The sequence below is a fragment of the Neovison vison genome, chromosome 2 (assembly GCF_020171115.1).
Source record: "Neovison vison isolate M4711 chromosome 2, ASM_NN_V1, whole genome shotgun sequence".
NCBI classification, from domain to species: Eukaryota; Metazoa; Chordata; class Mammalia; order Carnivora; family Mustelidae; genus Neogale; species Neogale vison.
In genome coordinates this window covers 233,221,681-233,236,756 of record NC_058092.1, presented here as the reverse complement: position 1 = coordinate 233,236,756, position 15,076 = coordinate 233,221,681, and the positions used below count along the sequence as shown (strand labels likewise).

Genomic DNA, 15,076 nt, shown 5'->3' with positions numbered 1-15,076 from the left:
TCTGTGTACTCAGCAGCCTTCTGAACCTCCCCAGTCCGGGGGTGGCAGGACGGGTGCCTTGTGAGCAACGCTGGGGATCAGGGGTTTTGTTCCCACGCGTGTGAGCGTCGGCTTCTCCCGTGCCTCCCAGGCTGGTGCGAGTCTTCCCAGAGACCTCAGGCTCAGATGTCAAACCTCACGTTGTGGAACCTGGGAGGTCACCTAGTCGGGCCGTCTGTGAGAGACCTGGATGGTTGGTGTGTTTTTGTATGAGTCCGTGGTTTCTCTTCCTGTCTTGAGGTAGAGCCTTGTGCGTGTTTACCACACACACACACACACACACACACACACCTGTGAAGAATCTCAGTCTTGTGAAGCTAGGCTCCCTGGGGAAGGGAGCAGCAGGAGAGGAATGGGGACTGCCCGGAGGGGTGTGGCTGGGGCCGGTGCGCCCAGGCTGTGGGCCTCCGTGCTGGGTGTCCTGGGAGGAAGGAGGGAGGCCTCAGACTCTTCCCCTGGCTTCCCAGGCCTCTTCGCGTGGCTCTCCACCCAGAAGGTGCTGGGCAGCTTGGGCCCCCACCCCCTCCTGTGAGAAAGGGCCCTCCAAGGACTTGAAGGGTTAAAGGTTTCCTTCTCTGTCGTTCTGCTTCTTATTACCGGCTGGAAACAAAACAGACACCAAAGCACCAACTTCTGATGGTGGTCTGAATCCAACTTTGTAGAAACTGGAAGGGTCACGCCTTCAGGGGCGTCCTGGATGTGGCTGGATGGTTCCAGTGAGAGCCCCCCCACCCCCCACCCCCGACAGAGGCGTGAGAACCGCAGCGCCTGGGCAGCCTGCAGGAGCAGTTCTCCATAAGAGCCCGAGGAGCTTATTCAAATGCGGTTCCGTCCCCCCACCGAGATTCTGTTTACCAAGTTAGGGACTGGGCCTGGGAATCGCATTTTATCACCCCAAGGGGCGCTCCTGCCAACCCAAGGGTCGCAAAACCACACTGAGGAAAACCGGTGCAGAGCGTGTGGGTTCCCGCCCCAGCCAGACCCCCAGAGCTTGGCACCCAGGGGCACAGGAGCTGAGCCTCGGCTGAAGATGCGTCGTCCAACACTGTCCTCCTTGTCGTGGTGCTGCCGCTGGCAAAGCCCGCTGTGCCCTCGCAGGCCCTGTCCCAGGCAACTGTCTGATTCTTAGGATAGCCCTGCAAGGTCGCTCCTGTCTGTCTCCCTCATTTTATAGATGAGGGAAATGAGGCTCTGAGAGAGTGACTCGCAGAGCTGAGGTGCAAACGCATGTCCACACCCTCCCGCCGTCCCAGGTGACCCCTGCTCCGAGGACTCCCCAGGTCTGTGGCCATTGTCACTTCTGACAGAGTTATTGCTGTCTGTGCAGAGTGGTACTGAATGGAGGGGCGGGGGTGTCCTGTATCCTCTCCTCGGAGCCCTGCCGGGGCCCTTTGTCCGGAGTGACGTCAGGGCCAGAAGTTCGGGGCTGTTTGCCATGAAAAAGTAGCTTCTATTCCTGTTTCTTTTGTCTGGTGACCTGACCCAGCAAATTGCTTTCTGTTCCCTGAGCGAAGGGGGAAAACACAAGGGCTAAACATAGCCTCGATTGTTTTTACTTTTCTGATATTGTACTTCTTCAAGCGATAAAGATAGTAACAATTAAAATATTATCTGCCTCTCAGACAGACCAAGTGGCCACCTGGCTGGTGTTGACACACAGTAGCAGCACTCGGTGGTGGACAGGGCTTTGTGTTTCCAGACTATCTTAGACCTCACACTGCCGGCCAGACTCCCGGCCGCTTCGCACGCAACTGTCCATGGCCTCGGGAAAGTGGGAAGTTGAAGGCAGAGCCCCCAGGGTGGACCTCGCTGGCCAAGGAGGGGTTACTGGGGCCAAGGATAAGGGGCAAGTGGTGCTCATGGCGTCAGATAACCGCCCGTGGCCGGCTCTGCAGCTTTTATCTGCACATTATCTGTTCCTTCCTCTACCCACCACCGGCTAAAGTCTGCTCTGTGCCAGGCTCCACGCTGGGCACTTGTGGGCTGCGCTGGGTCAGTGCTCAAGGGCTTATGGCTCCGTGGAGGCAGACGTGTAAACAGATGATTAGGGTTCAGTTAACATCTGAGCCGTAAGATTGAGAGTCCGTCCAAGAGCCGTGGGCGCCCAGTGGCTAATGTGGAAAAGGCACATGAACAGAGAAGGTGATGTTGGAGTTGGCTCTTAAATGATGAGGAAGAGATTCTTGCTGGAAGGATAAAGGCAGGAGAACAGTGCAGGCCTATACAAAGGTGTCAGGGCTTGAAAGAGCTGGTGTTTGGGGGCCAGCTACAGATTGACTGCAGACACATGGCTCTCGTGTTTAGCCAGTGGGCCTGCTGGAGAACTGAGTCTTCGTCATCCCCAAGGCACAGGAATCTTACTGCTAAGGTCGTAGAGCGTCCCTTTACAACAGAGCAGAGTGCTTTCCACGGGCAGGCAGGAGCCCATTAGAGTAGCCATCCAACCCCAGGCCCCCCGGGGATTTTGACAGAGACCTAAGGAGACGGAGCTCCCCCTGTTGCGTGTGGATGTTGGCTGTGCGCATTCCCACAGCTGTTCCGTGAATATTCGTTTGATAAGGAATCTTTTTCAGGGCTGTGTACCCCCAGACCGGAAGGGGTGTGCTTCCCGGGTTCTTCCAGGGATCGTCCAGGATGGTTTAGATTCTGCCTTCTTCTTGTCTGACTTCTGATGTCACAGGAGGTTCGCTGTGCCTGGAGTAGGGTGAACAGGGCAGGCGGCGAGTAGATGGGGCTGGACGGCAGGTCAAAACTTTTCTGTTCTTTCTTGGAGGCCACGGGCGGCTGTATGGGGACGGACATGACAAGTGTGGGCCTCGGGAAGTTCTCTGGAGGCAGTGAGTGGGTGAGCCTGGAATAGGGAGGCCTGAGGGCCCCGTCAAGAAGCACCAGGATCACGGGTGGCCGCTGGGGAGGAAGGGCGCTGCCAGGTGAGGGGGACTGAACCTTCATGCTTCACCGGCTCCGAGGTCCCCTTTCTTTTCGTGGCTTCCCTGGAAATGGGGTCAGTTCCAGGGCAGGGAAATTAAAATGGAATGAAAAGTGGTGTCCTTTGGGGGTGGGATCGGTTCTTTTTAACTTCAGGGTTTCCCAGGGCCTGGGATGGAGACTGCCTGTAGTGACCCTCGGGTTCCCGAGGCAGGGCCACTGTGGCTCCAGGTGGGGACCCTGACTGCTCTGTGGCTGGGCCTGCTGGGTCCTTCCTTAGCCACATTCATGGCCCATCTGGTGCCTTAGTGCCTTGTCCCAAAAGAGAAGTTGGTGGCCAGCGTTACTCTAAGGGAACTCCCTGAAAGACCGAAGGAGCAAAACCCAGTGGAGGTTGGGATCATAGGCCCTGACCCTGGCACAGCACCCGGCGGCTTAGTGGCCACGTCCCCCACACATGTGGAAATATATTTGTCCTGAAAGAGAATGTAGAAACTATAGCAAAACAAACAGGAAAAAAAAATAAATAAATCAGCTGGCTCTCTCCCATTCGGTTATGAACATTTTGGTTTATTTTCTTTTTATTTTTAAAAGACTTTATTTGACCGACACACAGCGAGAGAGGGAACACAAGCAGGGGAGTGAGAGAGGGAGAAGCAGGCTTCCTACTCAGCAGGGAGCCCGATGCTGGGCTCCATCCCAGGACCCTGGGATCATGACCCAAGTGAAGGCAGAGGCTTTAACCGACTGAGCCACCCAGGCGCCCGGTTTATTTTCTTTCAATCATCACATATAACATACATATTTTACAAAATAGGGATCATGCTATCTATACAGTTTTTCTATCTACAGTTTCTTTAGGCTTCGAATTACGTAATTAACATTTCTCCATGTCATTAATATTCTTTGGAACTGTACTGTTTTCATGCTCCTGATTATCCCCTGTTCATTTATGTCACCAGCCCGACTGGAGGGCGTTTCAGTTGTTTGCAATGTTGTTACTCGTATCACTTTTTCTTTTGAAGATTTATTTATTTGAGGGAGAGCAGGCGTGAGAGAGCATGGGCAGGGGGAGGGGCAGAGGGAGAGGGAGAAACAGCCTCCGCACTGAGCAGGGAGCCCGACCCAGGGCTCGATCCCAGGACCCTGAGATCATGACCCGAGCCGAAGGCAGAGGCTTAACCCACTGAGCCCCCCAGGCGCCCACTTGTGCCACTTTGAAGAGCGTCATTACACAAATCTGCCCTTTTTTCTGAGGATAACTTTTCTTCTTGTAAATCAGCTAACAGTGACTCAGTTGATGTTAGCTTGTCTTTCTTTTAATTTTACCTTATTATGAGTTTACTGATCTTTCAGTTGCTGACGAATGTCAAATTGAAAGTGTTTTAGAAGAATCACGGCTGCTCTAGGGGCAGTGAGTAGTGAAGACATATTTTGAACAGCATAAACGCTACTTGTGAAAACGCAGCTTATGGCAATACTTTATCAGATTTTGTTAAAGGGACACGCATAGAGACCTGCTGTGTACCAGGGCCCAAGAAGATTCCTGGAGGAGGTGAATTGTACACTTGTGACTGTCCTGTTTTCTTCCCAACTGGTTTAAGGAAGAGCCTCTCCCGCATCTCCAGCTTCTGAGGCAGTCTCCTGGGAACAGCCTCTGGGCGGTTCCTCCTGTGTCCCCTGTCCAGAGTCCCAATCCCTTAGGCGTGTCTCAGGACTGTGGTGGGGTGGTCTGCGTGAAGAAGCAGGCACATTTAGCCCCGATTTGGCTCATCTTGGCTTGCAAGGCTCCTTTTGAGGCTCACTGGTCATTCCCTTTGAACCTGTCCAGTAGCTGCGGACACCGAGCACAGGGTCAGTCCCTCGCTGTGTCTTTCAGTGTCTTTTAAGAAGTGGTCCCCGATTGAGGAGACAGACTTGTGGTCCTTGCTGACTGGTGCACTCATTTGGGTTTCACCATGGTTTGTCTGAGTGGACGGCCCATTCTGCAGGACTCAGAAGGTCACTGAGGGCAGCCCCGATGTTGGGCTCCCCTTCGCTGTGGTGTAGTGAAGAGAGCAGGGCGCTGGGGGGGCAGCCTGGGTTAGCCTCCAGACGATTTTTAGCTGTGTGGCCCCGGGCTACTTTCACACCCTCCGTATGGGGCACCTGGTGGCTTCCAGCCGCCATCCAAGGTAACTGCTCTGTGGCCACTGTAAGTGCTGTGAGAATCCCTGTGTGCCAGAACCTGCCTGAAGGTCATTCCACATTGTGCTTCTGTCCTGACCACTGATGGACCCTAGCCGTAGTTTTCTGTGTATTCTCATGTGTACTGTTCATAGATGTGTGCAGATTAAAAAAACAACAACAACCCAGAAACATGCTAATATGTGGATCCCTGGCAGCACACTGTTTCTCAGCTTTGCTTTTGTATTATAAACTCGAATACGAGAACTCGGTCAGGTTTATCTGTGCCCTCCTAAGGTCCTCAGCACAGTGCCTGATTCTTTAGTAGAAAAACACCAAATAGTTCCTGAATATTTCACTAAAATAAAAGGGTCAGGTGCAAAGTCAGTATTTCCTAGTGGGGTTAGCTTATTTATTCATATGTTCAAGTAGAGACCTGACGATGTAAGTTTAAATCATCCCCTTGTGTCTGTGCAGCCAAAGACACGCTTCTGCAGATTTTGACACTTTAAACATCCTCGATCTCAGTGAGGAATCAGGTGAGCACAAGGAAGGTGCTCCATAGTTGGTGTCATTGCTGATGATGTTGATATTATGGGGCATTTTGATAGAGGGAGGCACAAATCAATACAGTTTCCAGTTTCTGTTGTCAGCGAGTATTTTAGAGATAGAATTCCGAAGAGCTAACCCGCGACACTGCCCGCCCCATTTGACCATGACCTTCCCAAGTACCAGAAGACGCCTCCTGGGTCGTGGTCTTCTGCCAGGGCGTCAAGCCCCAACTTGAATGGAGACGGAACTGCTGCAGGCCGGGGAGGGTTGGGGCAGGTCGGCTTCCCACCTAGAAGAGGGGAAAACATTCAGGTGACAGCTGTGATTTTGGATTTTCCCGGGAGGCAGTGTGGACTGTTGGAAAGAAAGCCGCGCCAGGAGGCCTGGGCGGGGGTGGGATGTGCATCCCCGGCCTCGCTCTGCACCCCACTCCACACCGTGGGACTCACACCCCCGCTCTGGGCCTCCGTTTCTCATCCATAAAGCGAGGTTGGACTGGAGGGGCTTTGAAGGGGCTTCCTGGCTCCAAAGTCCTGTCTAAAATGGGCTCTTGGTTGTGGAGATGGAGGGCTGGCCTGGAGGCCTTCTCAAGTCCTGTTTTCTCTCTGTCGTTCAGAAAATGACAGATGGCGCGAGCTGGACAGGAAATGCCCTCTTCAGATCGGGCACCCGAGCGCCGGCATCTGGGAGTGCCTGCCTGAGAAGTGTCAGGACAGCCCCCTGTGGCACCGGGAGGCCACGACCGCCTGTGCCGTGACCAACCTGATCAAAGACCTCAGCCTCAGCGACCACAACGGGAACCCCTCAGCACCCCCCAGCAAGCGCCAGTGCCGGTCACTGTCCTTTTCCGATGAAATGTCCAGCTGCCGGACATCGTGGAGGCCCCTGGGCTCCAAGGTCTGGACTCCCGTAGAGAAGCGCCGCTGTTACAGCGGGGGCAGCGTCCCGCGTTACTCCGCCGGGCTCGGCACCATGCAGAGGAGCTCCAGTTTCAGCCTCCCCTCCCGGGCCAACGCGCTGTCCTCGCCCTACGACCAGGCGGGATTCCACCACCGATTCGGAGGTCAGCCTTGCCAGGCGGCGCCAGGCTCGGCTGCCTGTGGACAGGCGGGCGACCTCTGGAGCCCCGACCCGAGCCCCGGGGGCGGGGGCCGGCTCGACATGCAGCGGTCCCTGTCCTGCTCCCACGAGCAGTTTTCCTTCGCGGAGTACTGTCCACCCTCAGCCAGCAGCACGCCTGCCTCCACGCCAGAGCTGGCCAGACGCTCCAGCGGGCTGTCCCGGAGCCGCTCGCAGCCGTGTGTCCTGAACGACAAGAAGGTCGGAGTCAAGCGGCGGCGCCCGGAGGAGGTGCAGGAGCAGAGGCCTTCCCTCGACCTGGCTAAAATGGCACAGGTAAGAGCCCCAACCCCGCGGGAGGCATTGCACAAGCATCTCGGTGCTCTCGGGGGGCCTCTGCTGGTCCTGGCCTGTCCCGGGCAGAGGCGGAGCACCACTTTTCAGAAGTGCCCAGAAGCGGGTTAGGAATCCTTGTTTTTTAAGTCTTCAAAGAAAGATGAAATTGAATTTTTTTTTTAAGTATCTCTTTCTCTCCGTTTAAAATCAGAGACCCAATGCTAGCGGTATTGGAGCAGACAGATGGTGAGAGTTGGGGTGTTGGGGAGGCAGAGACCATCGTCATCAAACCCTGGTGGTTCTCTTCCAGCACTTCGCTGGAGCCTCTGTCCCCGGAACCCAGCCCTGCAGCACAGGCCGGGATTCACTGACACTTGGATGATGCTGGCCCTGAGGTCAGGACCACGGGTCATGGTTTCAGAGGGTGAGAGATGGGGGGAAGGCACTTATTCCTTTGATTAAACTGTCAGCATCACGAGACCCGAAAGTATGACTGCCTCCCTCTGTGCCACCTTTGTCATCATCCCCACTCTTGGCTAGGTGAGGCGTCTGGCCACATGCCCTGGCCCTTGCACTCTGTCCTCTGTGTCTTGGAGTCCTGCCTTGTGCTAGCACTGAGCTCAGGGACCAGTTTGAATGAGATGAACTTGGAGTGAATACGCTATCTATGGGACAGTCTCCGAGTCTGGGTGCCAGCTGGGTTTGGTTCTTACGGAGGAGGCCTGGGCAAGACAGTGAGGTTCAGGGATGAGGATTGGCCCTTGTGACCCAAAGTGGGGACGGATGGGTGTGGTGGGCAGGGTGCAGTCTCTCTCTTCTGTGTCCTCACAGGGGACCCTCCAGTGCTTCGTGGTACGGTTTAACTCTCGTCTTTGTGTCTTGTCATGGAAGCATTGGTCACCGCGACGTGTTAAGGGATGGAACCTGGCTGGCCTTGCTCATGAAGCATGTGGCCCCCTCCGGGCAGGCAGACTCCTGTGCCCCTCCTCTCTGTGGGCAGGATGGCCTCCCTTCAGTGCCCGGAGCTGCTTTTGCCTTAGAACAGAAATGCCGCTTCTGTAGATGGCGTTTCCTTCATTTCTCTGGCCCCCCTCCCAGCCTAGAGTTCCCCACCCCCACCAACAAAAGAAGAGGGGCAGGTATCCTGAGCCTTGAGCATGCACCTGGCCCCAGAGTCCAGACTGTCTGGCCCTTTGCTCCGGAGCCCGGCCCTGGCTTGGGGCAGCCAGAGGACAAGCTCGTGATGTGTGTGCTCTGCCCTCCCCTGTGCCGCTGAGGCTCCACCCTCCGCCCCCGCACTGTCCAGGTTCCGTCACTCCTCCACGGGTGTCCCTTTCTTTTTCCTGAGTAGCGGACATTCTTTGCTTTACTAGCTAGGCAACATCAAACCCACGTTCATTTACTTGGACACGCGATTAGAATTTTCCTTCCCTGGAGAAATTTAAATAGGTAAAAAGGCTGGAAAGGTGACAGATTTAGGTGACTTTCGGAGGGAAACCCAGAGCCCTGAGTCCTGGGTGCGATAAATTGCTTCAGTTAAATTTTTAATGTTGAGCTTATTTTATTAGCTAATAAGCTAGATAGGTAATAAAAGCCGCTTACACATGTTATTCTGTTTTACTGCCCACAAGTTGGAGTAACAGCACGGGCATCACTGGAGACGTTTCCCGTCCTCACTTGGGTAGAAGCTGTTTGAAAATATATTGCTCGGTGGGGCTGTGCCCAGTTGTGTAGATTGCTTCATTGGCTCCAGGCAGGCCTCCAAGATCCTGGGGAGGCCGCCCTGATTCTGCCTGGTTTTCTCTAGCCAAGGCCTGGGTAGGGCAGAGTCCGGGGAAAGTGAAGACGGGGCCCCTGGGAAGGGCGTATGCCAGAGGGGGGAGGCTGGAACCCTGGGGATGGACCCTGAACCAAACCACCCCGACCAGGCCTCTGGAGCCCCAGGCAGCCCTCTCTCCACGGGGCCCAGCCTGCTTTGGCTCCCCTGCTGGATAATTTATGGCCTCACGAGGTAGACCTTGCTTTTACAGGAGCTTTGAAAGCCAGGCCTGAGGCAGCCCCAGTACCTTTGCAGAGAGCCCTAGATCCGTCCTGGAATGTGAAGGACCCTGAGCTGAGCCTGTCACTGGCGTACAGACACCTGCCTGTGGCCAGGTGACAGCTGATGTGGGCCTGCTGCCCCCAGATACCAGCCTCTGTGGGCTGCAGCTTTCTGAGCATTTGTCACTGCTGGGGAGGGAGCAGGGTCTGTCCTCTCTGGGAAGACAGGCTTGCACCGGGGTCAGCACGGCTCTGTTTCTCCAAGCTGGATCTTGGACTCTTTTTCATAGGTCTTGTGATCTTGGTTTAGAAATACTCATTTACAGTGGGGCGGGGGGTGGGGGTGGCGGGCAAGGGATGCTAACGGAGCATCTTTGTGAAGGAGCCCCTTTGTGTGTGTCGATCTGGGACCAGATGTGCAAGATGGGTGCGCAGCGCCTTTTCCGTTGGAGTGACTGGGAGTTCTGACAAACCCCAGCTTCCTGCAGGCGCTGACTGGGGCTGGGCACACCTGCCGGCCTGTGATGAACACGCAGGCGCTCTCCTCCAGCTGTTAGGGCACCCAGAGCAATGCGGGTACCCAGAGCCCCTCCAGCCTCATCCATTATGGCCCCTCCTGAGATCCCTCTGGAACACGGTGTTCACTTTTGGCTCTGCATTTGGGGGCTGCCGGGGGGACATCAGCACATCAGAAGGCCTCCAGAGGAGTGGCAGGAAGCTGGCAGCCCTGGCACATGGCCTCCCGTTTCTGCACAGCGGATCCTACTGCTGCCGCCTCTGCCGCCGCTCCTGCCCCCCAGGACTGTCGGGGTCGGGGGGAGGAAGGGAAATAGTGTGCATGCGTGCGCACGTGTGTGGGATGTGTCGGCGTGTACGCATGCATCCGTATCTATGGAGGCGTCTGTGCATGTCTCCTTGTTGGTCTCTGCTTGCGTGCGCGCACACACGCGCACACACGCGCACACACACACACACAACCCAGCGCCCTGGCTGGCATGTGTCGACGGTTACCGTTAGCATTGCTGCTGCACGTCTTGGGAGGGAAGGCATGGGCTCCTTGTGGGCGACTCCAGAGGTGGAACTGGGAGAGAGGGTGACGGCCCCAGGAGGCACACTCCATGCATGAGAAGGGCTCCCTTTTTTTTCTGTATCTGCCCATGTCTTCCCTTCTGTTTTTCCCCCTCCCTTTTCTGTCCTTGCCGATTACTTCTTCTTCTTTGTTCCTCTTCTTGCCTCATCCTTTCCTTTTGAAAATGGGAAGGAGCCTGCCCAAGGGGCGTGAAGTGGGGACAGAGTCGGAACTGCTACCACCAGAGGAGGGGGCTGTGTGTGGGCGTTTTGTGTCCCGCCTGGCGCCCACGGGGCTAGGTAGACGTGATCCTGGGAGCCCACCAGAGGCCCCACCCCTTCCCAGCCTCACCCCTGGCGCAGCTGGCCCACCGGCTACAGCAGTGTCCCTGTCAGGCAGTGAGGCCGCAGCGCGGAGCGTCCAGAGCTAGAAATCGCTTTCACACTGTCTTTGCTCACGTCTTCTTAAAACCTCAGTGCCCAGCTCGTGGGCAGGGAAGCCGAACGAGGCTGCAGGTGCCCCAGCCATCTGGCTTCCGAAGCAGGGAGGATGGTTGCAGAGAGGAAGGTGCCCAGTGGGAGAAATGGCGCCAGGACCCGGCCCAGGAAGGCCCAGCCCGCCCCGTTCGTTGTCCTCGCCACCGCTCGGCTCTCGGAGCCGCTGCTTGACGGCGGCCCAGAGGGGCAGTTGGGCCTGCCCCTGCCCAGGTCACATTTGGCTGACCTCCCCCTCAGCTTTCCCCACGTGACCCCTCCTGCCTGGTGCTTTATGTGAAGCTGAAGCCTCTGTTTGCAGAATGACAATGTGTGCCATTGAGAGCAGGGCCCGGCCTGAGCCCAGGGGTTGTTTACTGGCGGGACTTTGCTGACGTGATGAGTTACTGCTTCTCTGAGACCCGGCTTGACTACCAAGCGCTGGTTGACTCCCAGCGAGACCTGAGCTGTGCGTGGCCCTTCACACTCAGGTCACGTGTATGTGAGCAAAGATCTCGGGAAAAAGGCGATAGTTCAAAAGATTACCCACAGAATGCCATGCCCCTGGGCGTCCCAGTCTTGCTGTATTTTTCATTCGGAGCTAGTCGGCTTGCAGGAGCAGCACGCTGCATTTCTCAACAGTGCTTCAAACAGAAGCGAGACGTTTGTGAGGAGGGGTCGGGACGCTGAAACAGAGGTTTGATTGATCGCAGCTGCCCACGCACTCGGTCCTCCAGCCTCCTGGAGGAGAAGCCCCAGAACAGGCAGCAACTGTTGTGTTAGCAGATGTGTGAGGGGCCCGAGAAAGCTGGCCGGGGGCGGCGCGGCGTAGGGGAGCAGCCTCAGACTAGAAGCTCTGCCGAGAGTTGATCCAGGACTCGTCTCCGGGACGGCCGGATTGGCTGGGGCTGTGGGGGCTCTGCGGGGTAAGACGCTGGTGCCGGAAGCCATCTGAGGGGTAGCATAGACATTCATTGGCAGCTCGTGGCTCTTTGTTGGCAGCGTGTCCCTGGGTCAGCCTTCCACTCTCCGTCCAGCTTGCCAGTGGGGGCTGCCTTCCACCAGGGAGGGGCCCTCCTTAGCCACCATGTGGGGTGGCCCCTCACACCCCTGGCTGCGTGACCTCCCTCCTTAGGCGGCCCCAGCAGCCCCAGCCAGCTGTGCTTTTCCTTGGCAAAGTCCCTGGGCTCAGGCCTGGTGTGTCCGAGCCTTCGCAGCCTCCTCCTGTCTGCACTGGCCCCAGCTAGCCGCTGGGCTGGTTTTCGTTCGCTGCTGCCTTGCACCCCTAGACCATTCCTGCTGCCCTGGAGGACGCACTGACTGCAGACAGAGGCCCTCCGCAATGGGCTGCCCCATACAGCACAAGTACAGGTGGTCACAGAAAGCCCGGGATCGCTAACTGGAATGAAATAGATGCTTAATAAGAGTAAAGGCAAGACCAACTGTGGGCACTTGGGAGTTGCTGCTTCTGATGAGGAAACAATCAGAAAGGGCTTGAACCAAGGGAGAGAATCTTTAAGACTTGGATCGTTAGGGGGCGCCTGGGTGGCTCAGTCGGTTAGGCATCTGACCCTGGGTTTTGGTTCAAGTCATGATCTCAGGGTCACGGGATTGGCCCCATGTCGGGCTCTGCGTGGAGTAGAGTCTGCTTGTGCCTCACCCTCTGCTCCTTACCCCCATCCCTGGCTCATGCACTCTCTCTCTCCCTTAAATGAATGAGTAAATAAATAAATTAAATATTTAAAAAAAAACAAAACCCAAAAACTTAGACCATCATGTGGTTGGTGGTTGGCCGGGAGCGGCGGCTCTGGGCGCTGGTCCAGCGCGTGCTCTCGACAGACAGTGCTGGTCAGTCGCAGCAGTCTTTCTGGTTGAACTGGGAGGTCATAGACTCCTCCCCTCTGCCATCATGGCGGCCACTGCCGAGCGATCTGCCTCTGTCAGTCTCTTCACTTGATGGTGAGGCCTCTGGAGTCCAGGAGAGTCAGCGACTTGCCCAAAGCCACGTGGCTCTTCAGGACGCCAGGAGCGCTAACCTTGGGCCTCCTGACTCTGGGTTCAGGGCTCCTCCTGCTGTTGTGATCCGTCCTCCGCGAGGACAGCCCAGTTGGCCTTTCCAGGTGGGCGACCCTGGCGACCCTTACAGGACCTGGTGGGTGTGGAAGCAAAGGCCTCGGTTCTGGAATCAGAAAGGGGCTCAGTTTCCCCCTCTGCCACTTTTGAGCTGTGTACCTTGGGCAAGTCACCCTCTGTAGGCCTCCACTTCCGTGTCTGTAAAATGGGAATGGCAGTCTGTTTCTCATGGGCGAGGGGAGGAGTCCGGCAGGGTGGATCCCGACAGTGGCTCGCATGCCGATGAACATCGAAGCTGCCCTCTGTCGCCTGTTTCCCTTTGCTCTGGTTCTGGGCATCAGCGGGGCTCGCCACTCCCGGGAGAGGTGATGTCAGCATGAGGCTGGGGTCCTGTCGGCCATGGGGGAGCGGAGAGGGCTGAGCGGGAGACTAGTTTCAGTTCTGTCCAGGGTTTCTTTTCTGTCAGTCGGCCTGTCAGGGACAGTGCGGCACCCCTGATGGGGGTTCTCATGATCCAGGGAAACCCTGTGCGGATGCTTGGATCACTCCTCGGCGTCCCCTGTTGCAGCCACCAGGTTGCATAAGCAATCCGCTTAAGGTCACTCAGACTGGGGCCAAGTGTTGACACAATAGATTTGATCTCCCGGGAAAAGGAAAATAGAAGGAGTTCAGCTGGGGACATGCCAGCGAGGCAGCTTTTAGTGCCACTTGGTGATTTTCCATGCTTTAATTGTGGGCCTTTCTGAGCCGAAGGGTGTCTTAGAAGATGTGAGGCAACACCACTCTAGGGTGCCCAGGGCTTTCCCAAGGGCCTCTGCTTCGGAAGCCGGTCGTTTGGGTGGGAGCCCCTCATGCTCTCCAGGTGTGCTTGGAGCATCTGCAGCTGCTGGGCACTGCTCTGGTCCTGGGCACAGAGGCCTGCGAGCTGGTGGCCCTGTCCTGTGGAGGCCAGCCCACCTGAGGACATCCCTAGTCCCACTCCATGGAGGCCAGAGTGGGAAGGGTCTGTCGGCTAGGTGGCTCCTACCTCTTTGCTTCAACTCCAGGGGCCTGGAGGGGAGGGTTTTGAGGACCCCTGTGTTGCCCCCCAGCCCGCTGAAGAAGAAGCAGACTGTGGGCAGAGACATGGGGAAACAGAGGGCTGGTGGGGATCAGGGCCTTGGCTCTGCCCATGGGGTGGGCTCGAGCCTCACCCTGGGCAACTTCTTGACCCCTTGGCGCGTGTTGGCCCAGCGTCGAGGTGGGGTGGCACCATGTCCACCTGCCGTGTTCTTGGCGGCCCTGACTGAGCTCATCAGCGTGACATGCTTGTGTGTGCCCAGGGTCAGCCCTCAGAGTTCTGGAATCAGAAAGGGGCTCAGTTTCCCCCTCTGCCATCAGGCTACTGGCGGTGACACTTTAGGAGTAAGGGGGAAAATTTTGTCAAAAAGAAGGACCTGTCATTCATCGCTGTGACCTCCTCGCTGTGGCGATTCTTTGTCTCTGCTGCTCAGAGGTCCTCGGCTGTGTCTCTGCTGCCCAGGAGAAGGCATGGAGCCCAGAGACTTCTGTGTCTTGTCCGAGTTGTTGAGTTGCCTTATTGGGGTTTGGACCCAGGGCTCCGGGCCTCCCCGGTGGGGGTTTTGCCCGGCTGCCACGGGATAGACACTCCCACAGTGCCACGGAGACGAAGCAGGGCCTGTCATTGGGAGCACAGCTGTGTCTGGAGCTCGAAGACCCAGGTTGGGACCCAGTTCTGCACCCCGCTGTGCTGTGAGACCGTTGTCTTGCTTCTTCGAGCCCTGGGTTTCTGACCGTGTGTGCATGTGCGCAGGCATGGCTGAGAGGGCCTGCAGCTTCCTGGGCCTGACTTCAGGGCCTGAATCCGTGGGTCTGAGCCCAGGGCCCCCAGGGTCCCCAGTGCCAGGGTGTTGTTCCAGGAGCTCCCCGACGGGGCGGGCTTTGGGAGCAGCAGGGCCCAGCCTGGTGACTCTGCAGAGGCCCCGGATGGACTTACCTTGTGTGGAGACAGCACCAGGAGTCAGGGCCCCTCCGTCAGGAGGCACTGGGTCAGCCTGGACTTGGAAAGGCGTCAGCTGAAGAAGGGATGCAGGAGCCCAGTTTTCTAACTTCCCGGTCCTTGGGTGGCCCTGCTGAGTCCTTGTGCCTGCGGAGCAGCAGCATCCCTCCCCGAGGGTGAACCTTCCCGAGCTCCAGAGAGAGCTTGGGGTCGACTTACGCTGCCTTAGAACTGTCTGGAAAGACAGCTAACATGCAGCGTTGGACATGTGGGAGGCCAGTCCCTGCGCCTGGGTTCTTAAAGGCGGCTTCCGAGTCCCTGCTCACCGTCCGGAGTCTGGGC

The 15,076-nt window shown here is 56.9% G+C and overlaps 1 protein-coding gene across 4 annotated transcripts in view; it reads left to right on the top strand.

The window, feature by feature from the left end:
- FAM53B (family with sequence similarity 53 member B) overlaps positions 1-15,076 on the top strand; it is a 120,118-nt gene that overhangs the window by 62,005 nt on the left and 43,037 nt on the right. For all 4 annotated transcript variants that reach the window (XM_044240697.1, XM_044240695.1, XM_044240698.1 and 1 more), the window contains exon 4: positions 6,302-7,080. In XM_044240697.1, the coding sequence (XP_044096632.1) occupies positions 6,302-7,080 (779 nt within the window). The remainder of the gene's footprint in view (positions 1-6,301; positions 7,081-15,076) is intronic.